General features: G+C 40.9%; 1 protein-coding gene across 4 annotated transcripts in view; it reads left to right on the top strand.

The window, feature by feature from the left end:
* The window catches only part of kmt2e (lysine (K)-specific methyltransferase 2E), a 57605-nt gene extending 38965 nt beyond the window's left edge, over positions 1–18640 (top strand). For 2 of the 4 annotated variants that reach the window (XM_017707577.2, XM_017707578.2), the window contains 19 exons: positions 190–368; positions 831–869; positions 1070–1270; positions 1828–1958; positions 3472–3589; positions 3690–3799; positions 4094–4349; positions 6570–6668; positions 9463–9636; positions 10241–10579; positions 10819–11115; positions 11480–11630; positions 11914–12149; positions 13065–13121; positions 13728–14195; positions 15111–15334; positions 15431–15513; positions 15629–15711; positions 16303–18640. In XM_017707577.2, the coding sequence (XP_017563066.1) occupies positions 190–368; positions 831–869; positions 1070–1270; positions 1828–1958; positions 3472–3589; positions 3690–3799; positions 4094–4349; positions 6570–6668; positions 9463–9636; positions 10241–10579; positions 10819–11115; positions 11480–11630; positions 11914–12149; positions 13065–13121; positions 13728–14195; positions 15111–15334; positions 15431–15513; positions 15629–15711; positions 16303–17379 (4322 nt within the window). In that variant the 3' untranslated portion in view covers positions 17380–18640. The remainder of the gene's footprint in view (positions 1–189; positions 369–830; positions 870–1069; positions 1271–1827; positions 1959–3471; positions 3590–3689; positions 3800–4093; positions 4350–6569; positions 6669–9462; positions 9637–10240; positions 10580–10818; positions 11116–11479; positions 11631–11913; positions 12150–13064; positions 13122–13727; positions 14196–15110; positions 15335–15430; positions 15514–15628; positions 15712–16302) is intronic. The other 2 variants (XM_017707579.2, XM_017707580.2) reach the window with 2 other exon arrangements.
* Positions 18641–21046: the final 2406 nt, after the last annotated feature.

The following is a 21046-nucleotide window of genomic DNA, read 5'->3' as shown; positions in this document are numbered from 1 at the left end:
GAGACGGCTGCTCTTTACACTGTTCGAACATTTCATGCCATGATGAATAAGCAGTAGACGTTTGAAAATGGATGTCAAGTTCTGAATATTTTTTCCTTTTACTGTCAAGGGAAAAAGAAACCATTTTGAAAGTATCAAGTTTTCTTACAACAGTGATGAAAACATGTGCTCTTTATTTGTGTGTTCTAGACGGCGACACCAGCGCCACAGAGAGCGGTGACGAGGTTCCGCTGGAACTTTATACAGCGTTTCAGCACACACCCACCAGCATCACGCTCACCACCGGTCGCCTCAGCAACAAGCAAGCGGACAAGAAACGCAAGAAGAGTGGAGACAAGGAGCCCGCGGCTCCAGCCCGGGCTAAAAAGGTCCGTTCACTGTCCAATCACTAACTTTAAAGTGATGGCTCTGCTGCAATTCAGCTTTACGCTACGAATGTACAGCGTAGTCAATCTAAAGTGTTCTTCTCTTTTTTGTCACTGTGAAGCAATGAGGCCAAATAGCAGGCCAGTTAGCATGGTACTAACTCCATGTGTAAATGATCACACTCTTGTCTCAAAGAGTGTTGAATTATTAAGTATACTCTAACAGACTGTTTTCAATAGCATATAAAAGTTATCTATGAATATAGAGAAAAGTTCAGCGCATAGATTAAAAACTTCTTTGGATGTCATGGTTAAGGGCAAACTTAAAATTAAATTTTCATAATTTTTAACCATTCTGAAGCAGTGGCATTACATTCACAAATGTGCATGAGATGCTTTTTTCCAATGAAATGGTGGTGAGGTCTGCTCTCGCTGTAACTTTAGTTTTTCCCCCCCATCTTTCAGGCATTCCGTGAAGGCTCTAGGAAGTCTAATAGAGTAAAGGTGAGTAGCATATTCATGGCATGCAAATCAGACCCATGATTAAACCATTATGGACCCTGTATTCTAATGTGATAGGTTGGGTAGTTGTGTTTTTATTTATTTGTTTGTTTGTAAATTTTCAGCGCAGATTTTTTTTCTTTTTTTTTCTATATATAAAGAAAAACACTTAAAAAGTATTAAGTGTGTGTGTTTATTGTCAGGGCTCTGCTCCGGAGTGTGAACCAATGGAGCCTCCGTCTCTGTGGGAAAATAAAGTGAAGTCATGGATGGAGCGCTATGAGGAGGCCAGCAGCAATCAGTACAGCGAAGACGTCCGACTGCTGCTCAGAGTAAAAGAGGCCCGAGATGGAAAGACACTCGCTTACAACACACACACCGCGGCCTTCAAACCACCTGTAGAGGTACCCACACACGCATACGTTACATTTTCCCTTAAAATAAAATTCCCAGGCTGAATGAAAGCGTGACCACTGTTGTCTTGGCTGGTACTGACACATGCTAGTGCACATCAACTATAGAAACACTAAATTTGAGCAAGGCAGAAGTGAATTGCACAAAATATGTTCTCGCAAGACAATATTTACTGTTTAATTTCTTGTACTGAAATTAGAAGAGTGTAAAAAATGCATCACAGCACATTTTTACTGAAGGTTGCAATTCAGCAGCATGTTTAAATGTTTGTCTAAATTTTTGACCAAAATTAAATTCATGTATCGTTTGAAAATGTGTCACAATGTGTTCCATTGAAAACAGTACAAACTGGGAAGTACAAACTTCCTAAGTTATAAGAGTGAAGAAAGCAAGTCTAGAACTGCTGGAAGTTTGGAGTTCTAGATCGTACCAAATTAAAACTTTTGTGGTGAAATTTGGAATTTCATGGTGCATTACGTGTATATATTATATGTATGTTTATGTGTATACTACTCCTATGCTTACTGACTTGCTCCTGCTCCTACAGAGTCATGTTCAGAAGAACAAGCGCATCCTGAAGGCGGTGCGGGACTTGGCTGCAGATTCGCTCATTATAGAGTACAGAGGGAAGTTTATGCTCAGACAGCAGTTTGAGGCCAACGGCTACTTCTTTAAAAGGTGAGAGATTAATGCTTCAGCATTGGTAGAACAGTCTGTTTCATGCATCTTCAGCACATGTGATGTGTGACCCCATATAATTCTAGGCTTATTGACTACCTATGATTCTGGACTCTAGCAAATAAAGTAAACATGTACTTATGAAGTTTTTAATTGAAATATGCATTGAAAACAAAACTGTGCCTTTATTATATTTAGGAAAAAGAGCTCTTTCCATTTATTATTTTCAATTTATCTTCCCCATGTTTAGCATTAGTTTTATGCTTATAGGTTTGTTTTTGCAGTTATTCTTTGGAGTTAGTTTATGGTTAGGGCTGCAAAATTCTTGTTTATTATGCAGTCCTAGTTAAATTCAGATCAGGTTACAGTTAGGATTAGGATTACAGAGATTTTGTAACCTTTAGGTCAACACTTAGGTAAACAGTAATAGGTTTATGTATGAGTGTGCGTTCAGTCTCTGGCAGATCTATGCTCTCTTCTGTCTCTCATGCTCTGTATTGGCCCGGCTATTTCCCTGCAGCCTGAGCCAACACATGACCTTTAGTCTGTTCATTTCTCTCTCACTCTTACCACTTTGCCTGTCTTGCTTTTGCGTTAATATAGCCAAAACCTTTATATACAAAGAACTATTGTGCTTTTTTCCCTGGTCTAGTCATTTTTATAGTTTCCTTTTAATTGTTGTGTATATTTTTTGTGATGTGTTAAATGTGTGAAGTGGTGGGGAAAGATTGATGGTCTTTTGTGTTGAGAGATTTTTACCATTTACCATTTTTACCATTTTCTTCGGTCATATTCCTAGATTTTCCTTTTATTTGAGTTGGGTGGGACAAAATTTAGCACAGGCGATGTAAAATCTGTCAAAGTACCAATCTGAGTTAGAAATATGTGTAAGTCAGCTCCTCACATTCCCTCACAGAAAGTGGCTGCTGTCTTTGCGCTCTGTAGGCTGTGCAAGCTTTTCTAAATTTGTTAACAGTGCTTGTTATGAAGGTTACATTGTTTTGTAGCTTAGCTAGATGCTACTTCCTGATTGCATTAGCCACCTGCTGCAGGGTCCTGCTAAAAGTGTTTAGCTTTATTTATGAGCGTGCACTAGCTAGTGGTCTAATTTCACTCCAGGTATAAAATATGGTAGTTTAGAATTACGTTAGCTACCAAGGCTCATGGTGTTTCCACTGTAGCGTACAGGGTGGCGCCCAAAGAGGCACCCCCAACCAGGGTGCGGAATATGACCATATCGACTCATAACGGGACCTTGTGTGCCCTCCGTTTCAGAAGTACAGTCCAGCAATTAGCTTGCTAGTTGTAGATTACGGATATAATGTTAGTGCTGAGCATTTAAATATTGAGCGCAAGTTGTTGAGTCAGAAGAGTTCTCAAACATTTGCTGCCAAATGTAATTAGATCTCTCAAATCACCATTCGACACCTCGTTCTTGGTGTTGCACTTTTTACTCACCATTCAGAGAGCAGCTGAGTAAAAAAACTGATTTTCCCTTTCTCTGTCCATGCAGGCCGTATCCATTTGTGTTGTTTTACTCCAAGTTTGATGGCTTGGAAATGTGTGTAGATGCACGCAACTTTGGAAATGAAGCACGTTTTATTCGCCGATCCTGCACACCAAATGCAGAGGTGAGTTTTGTGAGAAACGTACCTTTTGTGTAACTTAGCAGTTACGTGACACAGCTGGTTGCAAGCAAATAAGTAAATGCTGTTTTTGTCTCCGTCTCAGGTGCGGCATGTAATAGAGGATGGCATGTTGCACTTATATATCTACTCTCTGAGGTCCATCCCTAAAGGCAGTGAGATCACCATCGGCTTTGACTATGACTATGGCAGCTGGTGAGTACACCTACAATAAAATGTTTTGTTCTCCATTGTTATTGTTCACCAACCATTAGCATTCTCTACAAAAATAACATCATTCTTATGTATGTCAACTTTTGGCTTTACCATTTTCAGGAATATAACTTAATCTGCCAAATGAATCAGTATTAACGGAGCACGTTTCATGGTTATCTGTGAACAGTGTACTTGACTCCTGCAACAGCAAATAACAATTTTACAGACACAAGTAAATAAAATACATTTCACACCATCTCTGACCATATTTGTTAATGTCTTTTTAATTTTTAGTAAATATAAAGTGGACTGTGCGTGTGTGAGGGGGAATCAGGACTGTCCTGTACTGAAGCACAACCTGGAGCCCACAGAGAACCTCGGGTCAGGCACACGGCGGCGGGGCAGAAAGGATAAAGAGCCGATGGTACGGGACGACAGCGGGCAGAACCAAAACCTCACACTGGACTGCGATGGCCCAAAAGGGAAAACGAGCAACGACAGCAAACAGAGGAAACTGTCGCCCCTACGAGTGTCCATCTCGAACAACCAGGTACTGTGTGGATATGTATGCACATGGGCGGGCACGCACACGCACACGCACACACACACAGTGTATACGGTCATACACTATGTAGACACAAACCATTTGCACTCACGTATGTCCCAGTTTGCTTCGATATTCATTAGGGTTCTAAGAATTGCAAGATGCATCATGTTGTAGTCTGAAAGTTGTACTTCAGTTGCTTTGAATTTGGAATGATAGAACCAATCAGAATAATAATCAGTAAAATGTGCACCGATATTTTTGGACAAAAATAAATTTCCTGAGCCATTTTCAAGCATTGCATTTATGTTTGACACTTGGCTAACATTCTTACCCAAAGCTTTACAATTTGACTTGCCCAAGGACTGTTATTGGTATAGCATAAGGTGCCTTAAAAGCATTGTTAAACTTTTGAGGGTACATTTATATTGCTTGTACTTGTTGATGAACAAAAAATGTATCTGCACAGTACCGTTTTTGTGATGGTTTATATGTAGCTTGTTGTCTATATTAAATATTGTATATTTAGCTTATTGTCTGAATTCTACTACTATGTACATGGTTCCTCTGGTTACTTTTGTGTGCAAAGTGTATGTTTAGAAATTATTCTGAGTCATATCAAAATAATTAATCAAATTGAGTCATGATTACATTATTTACGCTCCTGATATATACACGCTACATACATTCATATACATCTTGATTTGCTTTCATGTTTATCCATTAGCCCTATCTTTTACTTAAGAAACTGATCTCACACATTTGTGTTCTTTGGAAGTGAATCCTTGTATTGTCACTTTATGTTTGTTTACTTCCACTGATTGCATGTGTGGTTTTTCCATATGTGTTTTTGGTCATTTTATCTGTCCTCCTCATCCCTCTTTCCTCACCTCTCTCGTTCCTCCACCTTGTTTTGGTGCAAAGCACCTCTATTCCAGTACCGCAGACTTAAGTTGTTAATTCAATAATTGTTGCCTTCTGTTCAACAAGCAAATTCAGTACAAGTGGTTTCATTTGGTCATAATAACTACAGTAAATGAAATAGGATAAGCTGTTTTAAATCATAGGGAACACAGTGTAGAAATGAGTGTTGCATTAAACATCCAGCAAAGTTTGGGGGAAAAAAGTTCTAATTTCAGCGCACATTTCGTGCATCACCTGGAACCGAACATCTGGGTTTTTTGTTTGTTTGTTTGTTTTTGTTTTAATTAGCTGGTGAATGCAGAACGCAAAAGGATTGACAATGACATTACTGCTAGAAAGCCAGTCCTCTTCAGGCGTGTAACTGTAGCAGCCGTCTTCACATCTTCAAATCATCATTTCAATGGAGAGAACAAGTAACTCAAATTATTTTGTACTGTGTAAAGAGAGAGTTTGTTTCCTTTACGATTTTATTCGATGGCCAATATGAGTTAAATTAGTCCTAGTTTATATATGTATTAGCCTATAGCACAGTGTCTAGGCTGACAGTTAGGATTGGTTGACGCCGCAGGGATTCCCAACGGCTGTTTGATGTATTTGATCAGTGCGTGCTGGCAGTTGTAATTAAATAACAATAATGAATCAAAACAAAGTGATATCATGAATTCTTTCAAACCGTCGAGGCTTAGGGATACACTGCTGTGCTATAGAACACTTTTTATACCCGAATGGCCATCTAAGCCAAAATGTTTCTCCAGCAACTTCATATGCATGACTGAGGCTGAACTAAATGAGTGGCAGTGACATATATGCTAGCCACCTGACCAACCATACACAGTAAAAAGCGAGCCTCCAAAGTGACTGGATATCAGGCTGCCTGACTTCGCTTTCTTCATTTTGGATCTTCAGGACTGCTGTGTGAGGCTCTTCAGGTTATTGGCCTGAGTTTGTGTGTCATATTGAAGTCTTGCACAAGGAATTAATCATTTTGGAAGTCTGTGATCCCTTGAAATAAAAAAATTCACTCCTAGTCAAAAAGCTACACTTTTTTTATTGTGACCGGGCCTTTACTGTCATTACGTATTTCGGTATTTACACACTTAATTTCTAGTGAGCTTTAAAGTGTGTATGAAATACAGGGTTATTGAACCCCAGTCTTACAGAGCCAGCACCCGGTCCGAACTGAGCCGAACCTTTTCCCCTCGTTCTCCCCATCGTCTTCCTCCTCTCTCCCTTTTATCATTCCTCCTCTCCTGAGTCTGTAGCCAGACGATGAATAAGGCCGCCCCTTTCCCCCTCTTGCAGGATCCTGAGTTAATTGAGGATCTAGAAGAGAAAACCTCCGTTAGCAATGAAGTAGAGATGGAGTCAGAGGAGAACATTGCAGAAAGGAGGAAGAAGATGGTAAGTGTGTCTCCGGGGAAGATAGTTGCCGTGGTGGCGCTCACGGTTGCTGTGGAAACTCTGCTGCTCTCCCTTTCCGCGGCTTCCCCTTTTTTGCCCTGTGTGTGTTTGTGTGGGGGTTGTTTTTGGGAAATTTAGCTCCACTGTATTTGTTGAGCTGCTTACTATTGCCCCCCCAACCCCACCTTCTCTGCTGCCAACCGCTAGCGCTTTCTCTGCTGCTGCTGCGTAGCCTAACCTGTCCAATCGTAGCTTGGGAATTAGGCATGGGCATTTAACCATGTTTGCCTGTTTAAATATCCCATATTTTTAGCTGTGAAGCACCTCATAAACCTGGCTTGTATCACACTCACTCACTCATGTCTAGCATGAATGAACATTGTCCATGTGTGGGCACTAAAGTAGTGCTTAAGTAGCTGTAGTTGCTTGGGGTGAGACATTACAGGTGAATAGGATGTTTTTTTTTTTGTTTTTTTTTTGCAACAATACATGTCACAATTTATCTTTGCCTGCTGATGTTACAGATCATTTGCATAATTTGCATATTTTAAAAACAAAAAAATCTAGCATTTGGGTGATGTTTGGGAAGACACAATCCAGAGAATGGATTTTACAGAACAGATTTTTTGAGTCTCGTGGTTGTTTAAAGAAAACCTTGTTCACTATTATTAAACTTCTGTTTTGGTTTATTTACTTTGATTTGACAAAACACTGAAGTAAAAATATTGCTACACAGTTTTTGTGATTACATTTGAAGATATGTTTTACATGTTGTCCAAAAAAAAAATGTTTTTAATGATTGACGTGACTAAAACCACTATTTCTTACTTTAAGCAAGCTTGAGCCTGGAGTCTTGCTGAACCTCAAGTAATATACACTCTAGTGCTATTAAGAGTGGTGCTTTACATAAGTGACAGTTTGTGGTTTTGTTAAGCAAATAACTTTTGAGTATCCCAACATGAAAACCTTTTATATTGCTATTAGTAAAAATCTGTTTTTTGTTCATTTACTGGGTGCCACTTTTCTAAGAGGTGATTCATTGCCTGGTGTTAGAGATGTGTCTTTGTATGTTAGGCTTATGTGATGCCACATAATTTACACCAATATTTAAAATATCTAGATTCCAGATTCATCTCCACTTAGATGTGCAGTTGGCTTTTGCAGTATCTGCTAAAAGGGTTACCACATTCTCTCTACAGTTCTGTATCGCACTCGCAATCAAAAATGTTTTTTTTTTTAATTACAGTGGTTCATTGTACAAAATTTTATTTTATAAAGATTTTTTTCGTTATGATTTCATTTATTAATATATTTAACTGTTTCTTTGAATACTTTTATTCAGCTGACCTTTTTATTCCAATTTATCATATACTTGTCTTATTCGAAGACCTGATTCTGAGATTAATTCTTCTAAAATCTGTGTATCTTTTGAATATCCATGCCAGTCCCTTCTTGGGATGCACATCTCTCGAATTCATCCTCTTTCCTTCTTACGATTTCTCTTGCACCTTCAAACTGCCAGAAACATTGTTTTATTTTGTCATTACTGTCCTCTTCCTCATTCTGTACTGTGTTACTGTAGTTAGACTGTTGTTAGCGGTGTAACATGTGATGTTTAACACTGGTGCATGCATAAGTCTGTGAATCATTTGTAAAAAATCTGTATGAAACTAATATGCACCATTATTTGAAAATTTGGAATCACACATTTTTATTCACAATATTAATGCAATTAATTAAATGAAACATTACAAAACCAGACATAAAAACATTTTCTCTATGTTTTATTCACCTTTTCAGGAAGTAATTAATTGATGATTAATAACCTGTCTGTCCGTTTACATGGTTTTGTCAAGTTATCTGCCATGAGTTTTCTTTTTTAAATTACAGCTTCAGCTTTAAATTTCAGGCCTCTTAAACAGGCTAAGTAAATTACAGTTAAAGTAGTTTCACAGAAAGCGGCCAACACATTTATAGCAGCTAGAAGTGTAGACTTTGACCTCATAACAATTTAGTTTCATTATGGCTCTTTAGGGAATTAATCTGTGCATCATTAAATCTGAAATTATTTTTGATACGACAACAGATGGCACAGCATTAAAACCTTACATTTTTAGGCCTTCAGTCGTTTATGTAAATAATATTGTTCTCTGTGGCAGAGAAGAAAAGGACCATCCAACTCGTTACCAGTATAAATTCTGGCATAGTCTGCATGTTACAGCAACGTGGCTGTGGATGCTGGACTGGTCTGCTTAAAGTCCAGTCCTGCCTCCCTTTGAAAACGTCTGGTACATTATGAAGACCAAAATACAATGTCAAAGACCCCAGATGGAAGAATGGGGAGGGGAAAAAAATCCACTTTCAAATTGCAACCGTTGGTGTTTTCAGTCATCTAACAACTATTAATTAATTTTAAAATTACACACTGGCTATCACTCAGCACCCTGCAGTCCCTTAGCTCTGAATCATGCTGAGAGTGTATATGGCTTTTCTTAGATGTGATTAAAAAATAAATGATTAAAATTGGATAACGTGGATGCATCACTTGAGGATTCTGTGTACACTTGCATACAAGTGCTTCACGTCAGTCACAAGGTATGCCCTTGGTTCTTCAGTTCTTGTACCAGCAGGTGTTTTTTTTTTATTATTTATATATATGCTTTACAGTGCCATCTTTCTTCATTCCTTCTCTGATTTCCTTTATGCGCTACACAACAAGCTAGCTCCATAACATTGTATCCAAACTCACTTATCCTCTCTCTTCTCCTCTCTTTTACTTTTTCTCTGTGTGTAGACCCGTGAGGAGAGGAAGATGGAGGCCATACTGCAGGCCTTTGCACGGATGGAGAAGAGAGAAAAGCGGAGGGAACAGGCTCTAGAACGAATCGGCACTAAAGGAGAGGTGGGGACTCGCAGTGATATTAAAGAAGAACCTCCTGCTACACCTGAGGCTGAATCTCCTGCTACGGTATGACTGAGTTACATGAACACACTTTAGTTTTTGGGGCATCATTCTGTGCCAAAGATAATTTTGCCATATCATGTATAGAAAATGTTAGACAAGATTTACATGAATATCATTTTGCAGGCGGTCTTATCTAGAGTGACTTGCAGTTTAGTCATGTTACAAAGGTAGGTCAGTGTAATGTTGGCAGTCATGCTCATGGACTCTTATTGATATGGTGTATTGTGCTTGCAAAGCTGCATGAAGGGGGGCCATGTCACCCAGTATTCTATACCAACTGGTACCTTTGATTTGTACACAGTCCTGTAAACCTGGCCACATAAATGCACCTGTCAGAAAGACAGGAATGATTATTAGCATTAGTTTTGGTCAAACCAATAAGAAGACTGACATTTGTCGGTCACTGTTGCTGTTACCTTCAACTGTTTCTGGAGACAGAGAGTCATTTGATCAAAAGATGAATGAAAAAAAACAGGAGATGCATTGCACTAGTTGGTTGCTACTTATTGCATATAATATTAACCTTGTTGTTTGTTTGTTTGTTTTGTTTTTTTAAATAATTTCTTTAATAACAAATGAGCAAATAAAAAGATTAACATTTTGTTAGTTGTTGCTCCAGCCTCTGCTGGAGACGGTGAAGGAGGAGCCAGGTCAGAAGCCAGCGAAGGTTAATCGGAACAAGCAGAGGAAGAGTTTCTCCCGGAACCGCACACACATCGGCCAGCAGAGGCGCCGCACACGCACAGCCAGCGCATGCTCTGACCTGCCCCCCGGATCCCCTGGTGATGCTCTGGAACCATTAGCTGGAGAAACGCAGGATGGAGAAACTCCCACAGCACCTGAGGCCGATGCCCAACCCACCAGCGCCCCCGAGGCCAGTCCGCCTCACAGTGGTTCACCTGCACCAACCTGCCGCAGTGGGCAGAAATACCCGAAAACTAAAAAGGTAAAACATCAGTACTGAACGTTTCACCACTGTGTACACCATCATATTAACCCCTTTCAAACTCAATATTGTTATTGTCATTATTGTCATTTTCCTATTTAAAGTAATTACATAGTTGCTAAACAAATTTACATTTGCATTCATTTTAAATTCAAGTCTTCATATAAACTTAAAGCATGCTTTTATCACCAGCAATAAGAAGTTCTCTGAGTTAAACGCATGCCATTCTCTTTCTGTAGCACTTAGTGAGTGAATGGATGGGTGTGGAAAAGCAGGAGCGAGTGAGCCGGACCCCAGAGCCAGTTCCTGAGCGTCCACTGAGAATCAGCAGTGATCCAGAGGTTTTAGCCACTCAGCTGAACTCTCTGCCTGGCTTGTCTTGTAGTCCCCACGTTTATAGCACCCCCAAGCACTATGTCCGGTTCTCCTCGCCGTTCCTGGCGAACCGCAGCCCCAGCGCTCCTGGTGTGCCCACAGGCCGCCGCCGCTCCAGAGAGCTCCCAGAAACACCCCCCACCTCTGGATCTTGCAAAAAGGTGAAGGAAGACACAGTCGAATCCATGTATATATTCTTTCATATCATCTGATATCAGTATTTCCTGTCTCTGAGCTAGGGCTAGATGACATGTCCAAACTCTTTATATTTTTCCACATAATTTGATATTGATAATTATAAATGATTAGAAGATGCATTTCTTAGTGTTGTATTTGAGTAGTATTATGGTCTCAGAACATTAAGTAAAAAAGAATAAAAATGTACATTTTGAAAAACAATGAGTCTTAAGACTCAAGCACTGTTTAGAGACAGTAGAATTGTTTTGGTCTGTGTAGGCTGTGCCTGTGGCTTTTTTACTTGACCAGTTAGTCTGAATACACTTTCTTCTGTATTTTTCTGTACAGCGCTGGTTAAAGCAGGCGTTAGAAGAAGAGGGCTCTGTGAGTCCGGGTGGACGCACTGCTCTCTTAATGCCCAGCGATGGTCCTCTCAGCCCCCCCATTAATGGAGAGTCAGACAGCCCCCTCCCTTTCAACGGAAACTGCCCTCTACCAGGTGAATGTCCAGGAATGCACACCTGAACACGTGGGGAAGTTGCAGTATGATATTTGTAGTGTGATATTTTATATGTAATTTAATTCAAACAAATTACAATAATTTAAACCTTAATATTATAAGACTATAAACATATAAATAGTATATAATAAATGTAATCATTTGAGAATAAAAGTAAATTTTACTGTATTGCTATGTATTTTATTATTTATATATCAGTTAATTTTTATTTTTTTTAAGCAATTATCACAGTTCATTGCAAAACATGTTCTATTTTTTGCAGAGCTTCCAACGCCGCTGAAAAAGAGACGTTTATGTCCGCTGGACGCGTGCATGTCTGAGACTTCCACCCCATATGCGTCTCCGTGTGCTACCCCAACGCGAGCGGAATCCACAGACACACCAGGAACGCCTCAGTTACTGAATACGCCTCCCCGCCCCCGCCCAGATGATGCCAGCACAGAACCTTCTACACCTACACACCCCAACTCAAATACGTTACACACTGCGCCGCAGGAAGTAAGAATACCCAACAAGTACACAAAGCTCTCTCTCTATCAGCTGTTGGACCCAAACAGAGTGCGCGCGCATATATATATATATATATATATATATATATATATATATATATATATATATATATATATATATATATATATATATATATCTCACACACACACACACAACTGTTCACAAGTTTGGAATCACTGTTTTCAGTTATAAACACACATGGACGTAGTATTATAACACTTAAGTACAATATAATAGGTTTGTAAAAGATTTGTAGAAGTCTGTAAAATATGAAATTTGTTGACTATTATGAAGAGTTAGGCTTATACAGGGTTAAGCTGTATAATGTCCACAATTAAGTTATAATATAATTAATTTCCAGAATGAAGTTTCAACATAGTCAAGAATTATGTTTTATTATAATTAAAATCAAGAATAAAGTTTTAATGACATTAATGCCCAGAATGTTATAGCAACATTAAAATCTAGCTTCAATCTATAATAACATGTATCAAGAATTAAGCGCACTAAAATTCACTGCAAGTGTGCTAAAATAAGTGTCAATGAAGTTTAAAAACAATATGTCCAGAATGATGTTTTTAGAATTAAGTTCTAATAAAATTAATATCCAGAATGCCTCATGTTTCTCAATGGCTCAGATCTTAAGGTATCACAAGAAATTACTATAAATAGATCATTACAGTATATATTATTAAGCATTTGATAAATTGTTGTTTACAGAAAACATGGAATTTTTAATAAATTTTAATAAAAAAAAAAACTAGCATGTGATTCCAAACTTTTGAACAATAGTGTAGCGGTGCTTTATATAGCTTCTTTGTGTTAGAGTGGGTCAGAGGTGTTGTTCATGTTCTCATATGTACATGTTCATGCTATATATTATTACTTTATGTGAATCCACAGAGCGAGTCATCTATAGACAGTTCTCCGGAGGCAAGCCGAAGACCCAGTACACAAGAGGTCAGCTTACTTAGACTTGCTGATTTCTGCAATCACATACATTACTAGGGATGGGACGTAGTGCTGGATGGTATTGATGATATTCAGTAACACTATATACTATGAAATACAAGTTGGCATTAATAAAGTTAACAAACTCATGTTTCCTGAGTGCTGCTACTGTATGCTGAACGAATGTCATAAACACCTAACGTGGCCTGTTTTGATTAGATATTTTTTTGTTATCTAACCCTGAAGGTAACCTAGTAGTGTAGTAAGCATTAACCAGAAAAAGAAAGGCCTAATATTTCATTTTTAAACTATTATTGTATTATAAAACAATTAAGTAAATGACTTAAACTCCAGCTGGTGATTACAGTAGAACCTCTTAATAGAGCCTTTTTTAAAATATGTTAGACACTTACACCTTTGAACTGTAACACTTAGTAAAACTGTTAGTTTGAAAGTATCATTGTCTTTAGATTTTATGCCATGTTGTAGTATTATTATTGAAACCAGTAATTGTCCCATCGCTAGTATTAACCTTTTTATTGTTGCATTAATTTCAGCAGCTGATCTTTTCTTTTCTTTTTTTTTTCCTCTCCTCTCTTATTTCCTTTATTTCAGGCTGAGCGTCCTCCCTCGTTGTTGGCCTCCCCCTGTGTGCGGCCACAGGTTTCAGAAAACGTTCCCCAAGAAACAAGACAGGTTCCTGCTGGCTCTCAAAGCCCCGACCCCACCCTCCCTGAAACCCATGACATGGCAGCAGACGAAGGAATGGAAGCTGAAAGCAGTACAGAAACCCCCACCACATCTGAGCCCCCAGCGTCATCATATCACCCATGGATGAAAAGCCCAGAACGCGGTGGCCTCTCGTTTTCTCCTGTTAACTCCAACCTGAGGGACTTAACACCGTCCCACACATTAGAAATGGGAGCGTTCAGACCCGAAGCTGCAACATCAGGGAGCTTCAGTGAGGGGGTGCCCTATTACCCCTGCACTGAAGAAGGAGGTGCCATGACATTTACACGATCACTTAGTGGAGATGGCACAGAGGGTGGGGGAACTGCTCAGAACCCACCACAAAAGAAAAAGGTGAGATGCTGCTCATTAGGGGGATTCACAATTAGTGGTAAATAGAAGTAGTAAAACAAAATGTTAAAACTTTTGACCAGTTTTACTTGAGTTTTCTGTGGGAAACGTGCTGTCAGTAAAAACACAAATCAGATCTCACTGTGACTTTTAATAATGAAAAGACTTTTTAAATTGGTGCAACCCATGTAGTGCAGCTTTTAATGACTCGTAGTAGCAGTACAATAACGCTGCAACACATTTTATTCACAGACATGCAAATGCTGATGCCACTCACCAGCCACTTTACTAGACGCCCCCTCCTTCTAGCTCCACCTTGCTGCTGTGCAGTTAATGCATCAATAGATCAGGCTGTAGCTCATCTATTGAAGCACAATTTGGATTGGCCATTCTGTAGCCCAGTGGTCCTGGAGATCTAATTCCTGCAGACCTTACCTCCAATCCTAATTGACCCCACCTGATCCCTCTCACTTTCTTCAGAAGTCCATGATTAGCTGAATAAGATATGTTAGATTTGATATGGAGGTGAACTGGGCAGAAAGGTAGATCTCCCAGAAAAGGCTTGGTGACCACTGCTGTAGGCTGTAGTGTGTTCTTGGCTGGATATTTTTGGGTAATGGACACCCCAGCAGCACCACTGTGTCTGATCCACTCATACCAGCAGCACAAACACTACTATGACCCCTACCATGGGAGTGTCAGTGATGTGCTGAGAATGATCCACCAAGTAATATCTGGACAACGGTAGTCCTGATTAATGGAATAGGGCCCCAATAAAGCAGCAGGGCTTTGTAATCTGTAATTGCACACCTGTATAGTGAATGTATAAGGTAGGTGGAGCGTGGCCAGTGAATGGGAGTGTAAGGTCGGGGTTTCTTAAAGTGGACAGTGGGTGTAAACTAATCTGCTGTATTACAGGTGTCTCTGCTGGAGTATAGAAAGCGACAGCGTGAAGCCAGACGCAGTGGCTCTAAGGTGGAATGTGGTTCTCCTGTTTCCACGGTGCCCCCGGTAGACGTTTTCCCCATTGCTGTAGAAACAGCCCCTGAAACTACAGCTCCACTGGCCCCCAGGACTCCTCAGCCCAGTGAAGACCCAGATGGCCCTCCGCAGGGGGAGAGAGAAGGGGGAGAGGGACAATGGTACGATGCTCCACTTAAATTGTTGTGAGAAATGTGTTTACTGTGCAAGTCTCTCATTACAGCCCTAATATGTTTTTGTCTTGGTTTTGTTCTCAGGACGTCATCAACTTCAGTTGAGCAGGCCAGAGAGCGTGGTTACCACAGGGCATTGCTGCTGAGTGACCATCGCAAAGACACAGGTCAGGGCGTATATTTGCTGTATGTTTTTGCTTTGTTTCACATAGGTTTTCCTGTCCCTTGTTTACCAAAGCACAAATGTTTTGTTATTCTAACATGTTTTGGGTTTTCCCCTAGATGGAGGGGAGACCGAGGTTGTTGATGCTCCTGTAAGGGAATGTCCTTCACCCAAAAGCTGCAAGAGCCCCTCAACACATACAGTAAGAGTTACACATCCACACATAAAAATAGTTGAAGTCAACATGGCCAAATGAATGTCAGTCTAATTATCTCTAATAGAATAATAGCTAATAATAATAATCTGTATAATGATTATTATATTAGTTTTTGAGTATTGTGCAGATATGCCAATAAATCAAGTAGTCACAAATTTAAGGAAAAAACAGCACAAATACAAACTGATTTAACAGTCAAATCATGTATAGCTGTTCAAAAGTTCTATAGCATTAAAAACTAAAAGAAATAAAAAATAAGGAGCCTTAAAAAAATTTGTCATGTAAAGTCGTTTTTAAAGTGTGCTTTTGATATAAAAACACACTATGGCAAAAAAATGCAATGTGTGTCCTTAAGGCTGTTTTGTACTGTAAGACAGGGCAGTAGAGGAATACAAAATATGCATTATCATGCAGACTGTCAGGTATTCCGTGCTGATTTAGTGAGGATGCATTTTAATCTATTACAGTTTTATTAAATGGAGTAGTCAATTTTAATTGATCATACCTGCCTTAAAAGGAGGTGCAGTTCATTCTCATTCACATGAAACTAATTTGGTTTCTTTCTTCTCTCCTCAGTTCTGTTCTCCAGGCCCTAGCGCAGTGCCCCAGTCATCGTTTCGCTCATCTAAAGAGGAAGAATGCGATCCTCAGTCTCGTCCTCCAGCCCAGCCCCAGCCTCCGTCCGTTCAGCAGCCCGCCTCCAAGCCGCCTCTGTCAAAACCAGCCCCTTTGACTCCCAGCAAGCTCCACTGCAGCACTTCTGCGGCTCCCCAGGGCCACTACCCCACTCCTACCCCACTCCTTCCTTCTCCAAAATCTCAGCCCCAAGGTTCCCCTTACCGTGGCCAGAGGGCATTTCTTTCTCAACAGCCTCAAAGCCAGCCCCCACAGCCCCAAGCATCTTCTGGATCTACAACTTTTCCACAATACAACCCTCAAAATGCCCCTCCTCCTCCTCCTCCACCACCTCCAGCACCTCCAACCTCAGCTACCTACTTCCAACCACAGCCTTCACCAACTACAGCACCTTTTGCAGGGCTTAAAACTGCCGTGTCAACCCCGTTTCCTCCTGGATCTCAGCCGTTATTGCAGCCTCACCATACGCTTCACTTCCAGAGCAATGCGGCTCCGCCACCTCCACCACCTCCCCCTCCACCCCACCCTCAACCTGGCCCTACCCTCTTGCACGTCAATCTCCAGGCTCCTCCTATCCAGCAGCATCAGCTTCTCCTGAGCTCAGCCCCTCCACCACCCCCTCCACCACCCCCTCAGGGTCAGAGCACTCAGCCTTCATTAACACAGCAGACAAATGGCAGCACCCTGCTGTCAGTCAAGCAAGCCCCACCCCCTCCTCCACTCCCACCTCCACCCCCAGCACCTTCTAGTGGTGCACCACACCCTTTTCAAAATATGGCTGGCTTCCAGCCCACTCTAATCCACCAGTCAGCAGCCAGCAACCCCACTGTACCACCCTCAACGTATCAACAGACTGTGTTACCACCCCCTCCTCCGCCTCCTCCTCAACAAACCCCACCTCCACAGTCCCCATCCAATCCCAACGCTCCGCAGATCACCAGTGGCAACCGAGGACCGCCCCCTCCTTCTTCAGCCGCCTTCCATAACACAGGCTATATGGGAACGGGGTGGCACTGACCACGCCCACTTTACCTGCCCCAGAAAGACTCACCTGGAGAGATGGGGGCAGTGGACAAATGGTGTAAACATAGGAAACTCGACCTTGTAAATATTTTCTATTTTACACACGGCCGAATGAAAAACAGGAACGTGGCAGAAGAACAGAAGGGTACCCTTTCAAAAAAAAAAAAAAAGTTAAAAAAACATTGAATAAGAACAGGACTGTAAAACAATCTGGAAAGACTATGTAAAACTAGAAGGTGGATGATTAGTGGTGCTTCATCACTTATAAACCAACTCTCACTTACTGTTTCTCATCCAGACTTCTGTTGTCTTTTATTTTTCCCCCTCTGTTGTTTCCTCTCTTCCTGCCTTTCTGTGGATCCCTCTTTTCCTCATTCCTATTTCTTAACCCTTTTTCCTTCTTTCTTTCTTCTTTTCTTTTTTTTTTTTTTGGTATCTGTATGATGGACATTCCATTCTCCCCACCATGTATTTGTTCTATTAGTGGTTCATTTATAGCAAAAAGAAATGCTTTTTTTGTATAGAGAAAACAAAATACAGAATTATTATTTTTTTTAATCCTTCATGTAACAAGACAAAAAAAAAAGAAAAACAAAATATCTGTGCACGGCTGCAGAAAAATTCAGAAGAAACCTTTCTGATAGGCCGCTTCACAGCTCCAGGAGTGTGCACTTCTCTGTCTGAGTATGAGTGATTGTGAATTAGGAGGGAAAGGTGGAAAGAAAAGGGTTTGTATGCGCGTTTGTCTATATAAATATGTTTTGTCTGTGTGCGTGTGTGTTTGTGTGTGAGGAGGTGAGTAAGGTAACCCAGGCTTTGTCAGCCTGATCGAAAGTTTGTTCCTGTTGGCCGTAAGCGGTTTATTTTTGAATATCAATGGTTATTTGTAGAAAGTGTAATTTAATGTATAGGTGGTTTACTCCAGCTTTCTCCAGAAACAGGTGTAAATATCAGCTTCTTTTCTTTTCTATGCTTGTACAATTTGCTCCCATCCCATTTTGGAATATGGTTGTAAATATGAGCGGCTCTTGGCAAAAAAAGGAAAACAAACGAAAAAAAAGCTGAATGTTTCTGTGACCGTAGCACTATTTTTATTTCCTTCTCTCTGGATTTATTCAATTTGTCTCTCTCTTTTATTTTTTATTATTCGTGTGTGAGTGTATGTGTATGAAGAGCAGAGGCTCACAGACACAACACTGGTTGGATATTTTCATGGTTCATTATAATAAATCACTGTATTGACAGTTTTATACCACCTCGGCTGTCCTGTGTCTTCCTACGGATCTGAGGTTAAAAATGTTTCTAAACAATGTGTGTTTTTTAATTTTATTTATTTATTTATTTATTTTATTTATTTAAATAATATTTCAAAGGTTTTTTTGAATGAGTTAGGGAGGATACTGGAATATATGTCTACTGGTTAGTGGCACATCTACAGTGTTAACAGGGCAAAGTGGTGGCAGGAAGTTTTGGCAGGGTTGCATGTTCATGCGGTGTCCAAGTTTACATAGTGAAATATCCATACAACCCTCTGACCGCTGAGCACACAATACAAAACCAGCCACCATGTACAGTTTATCTGTTCTGATTAATTTTGGAAAATCTTGCTCTTCTTTCGGCTGCTCCCTTTAGGGGTCGCCACAGCGGATCATCTGCCTCCATCTTGCCCTATCCACTGCCTCCTCTACTTTCACACCAACCATCTCCATGTCCACCTTCACTACATCCATAAACCTTCTCTGAGGTCTACCTCTTCTCCTTCTACCCGGCAGCTCCATCTCCAACATTCTTTGCCCAATATATCCACTGTTCCTCCTCAACACATGTCCAAACCATCTCAACCTGGCCTCTCTGGCTTTATCTCCAAACTGCTCCACCTTCACCGTCCCTCTGATCTGCTCATTTCTAATCTTGTCCATCCTTGTCACTCCCAACGAAAATCTCAGCATCTTCATCTCCGCCACCTCCAGCTCAGCCTCCTGTCTTTTAGACAGAGCCACAGTCTCCAAACCATACATCATAGCAGGACGCACTACTGTCTTGTAAACCTTCCCTTTCACTCTTGCTGCTATCCTTCTGTCACACATCAGTCCTGACACCCGTCTCCACCCACTCCATCCTGCCTGCACCCTCTTCACCTCTTTTCTATACTGTCCATTGCTCTGGATGGTTGACCCAAGATATTTGAAGTCATCCACCTTTACGACCTCTACTCCTTGCATCTTCACCTTTCCACCTGCCTCCCTCTCATTCACACACATGTATTCCGTTTTATCTCTACTGACCTTCATTCCTCTCCTCTACAGTGCAAACCTCCACCTCTCCAGATTCTCTTCCACCTGCTCTCTACTCTCACCACAGATTACAATGTCATCTGCAAACATCATGGTCCATGGAGCCTCCTGCCTGACCTCATTGGTCAACCTATCCATCACCACTGCAAGCAAGAAGGGGCTCAAAGCTGATCCCTGATGTAACCCCACCTTCACCTTGAAACCATTTGTCACTCCAACTGCACACCTCACCACTGTCCCATTATCCTCATACATGTCCTGCACCACCCTAACATACTTTTCAGCTACACCTGACACCCTCATACAATATCACAGTTCCTCTCTTGGCACCCTATCATATGCCTTCTCTAGATCCACAAAGACACAATGCAGCTCCTTCTGACCTTCTCTGTACTTCTCTACCAACACTCTCAATGCAAAAATTGCATCTGTGGTTCTCTTTCTGGGCATGAAACCAAACTGCTGCTCACTGATCTGAATCTCTCGCCTTAGCCTTGCTTCAACAACTCTTTCCCATACCTTCATGGTGTGGCTCATCAACTTTATACCTCTGTAGTTACTGCAGCTCTGCACATCACCCTTGTTCTTAAAAATGGGGACCAGTACACTGCTTCTCCACTCATCAGGCGTCCTCTCACTCTCCAGGATTTTGTTAAACAACCTGGTTAAAAAGTCCACTGCCTTCTCTCCTAAACATCTCCATACCTCCACAGGTATGTCATCTGGACCAACTGCCTTTCCATTCTTCATCCTTTTTAAAACTGCCCTCACTTCCACCTTACTAATTCTCTGCACTTCCAGATCCACTATCTCTCCCCCCGTTGTCCTCTTCTCTCTCTCGTTTTCCTCATTCATTAGTTCTTCAAAGTACTCCTTCCATCTACTCAACACTCTCTGTTCACTCACTAGTACATTTCCCTCTCTATCCTTTATCAGCCTAACCTGCTGTACATCCTTTCCAGCTCTATCTCTCTGTTTAGCCAAACAATACAAGTCCTTTACTCCTTCTTTACTGTCCAGCCTCTCATACAGCTCATCATAGGCCTGAGCCTTTGCCTTTGCCACCATTCTTTTTGCTATGCGACTAGCCTCACAGTACTCCTGCCTACTTCCTTCATCTCTCTGGTTATCCCACTTTTTCTTAGCTGCCTTCTTCTTCTGAATACTCTCCTGGACTTCCTCATTCCACCACCAACTTTCCTTGTCTTCTTTCCTCTGACCAGACGAAACACCCAAGACGTTTCTGCCAGTTTCTCTCACCACCTTAGCTGTAGTTTCCCAGTCCTCAGGTAGCTCCTCACTGCCCCCAAGGGCCTGTTGCAATTTTTCCCTGAACTGCCTGCAACCATCCTCCTCCTTCAGCTTCC

Source organism: Pygocentrus nattereri, chromosome 1 (assembly GCF_015220715.1).
Source record: "Pygocentrus nattereri isolate fPygNat1 chromosome 1, fPygNat1.pri, whole genome shotgun sequence".
In the NCBI taxonomy this organism is placed as follows: domain Eukaryota; kingdom Metazoa; phylum Chordata; class Actinopteri; order Characiformes; family Serrasalmidae; genus Pygocentrus; species Pygocentrus nattereri.
This window is presented reverse-complemented; position numbering and strand designations above follow the sequence as displayed.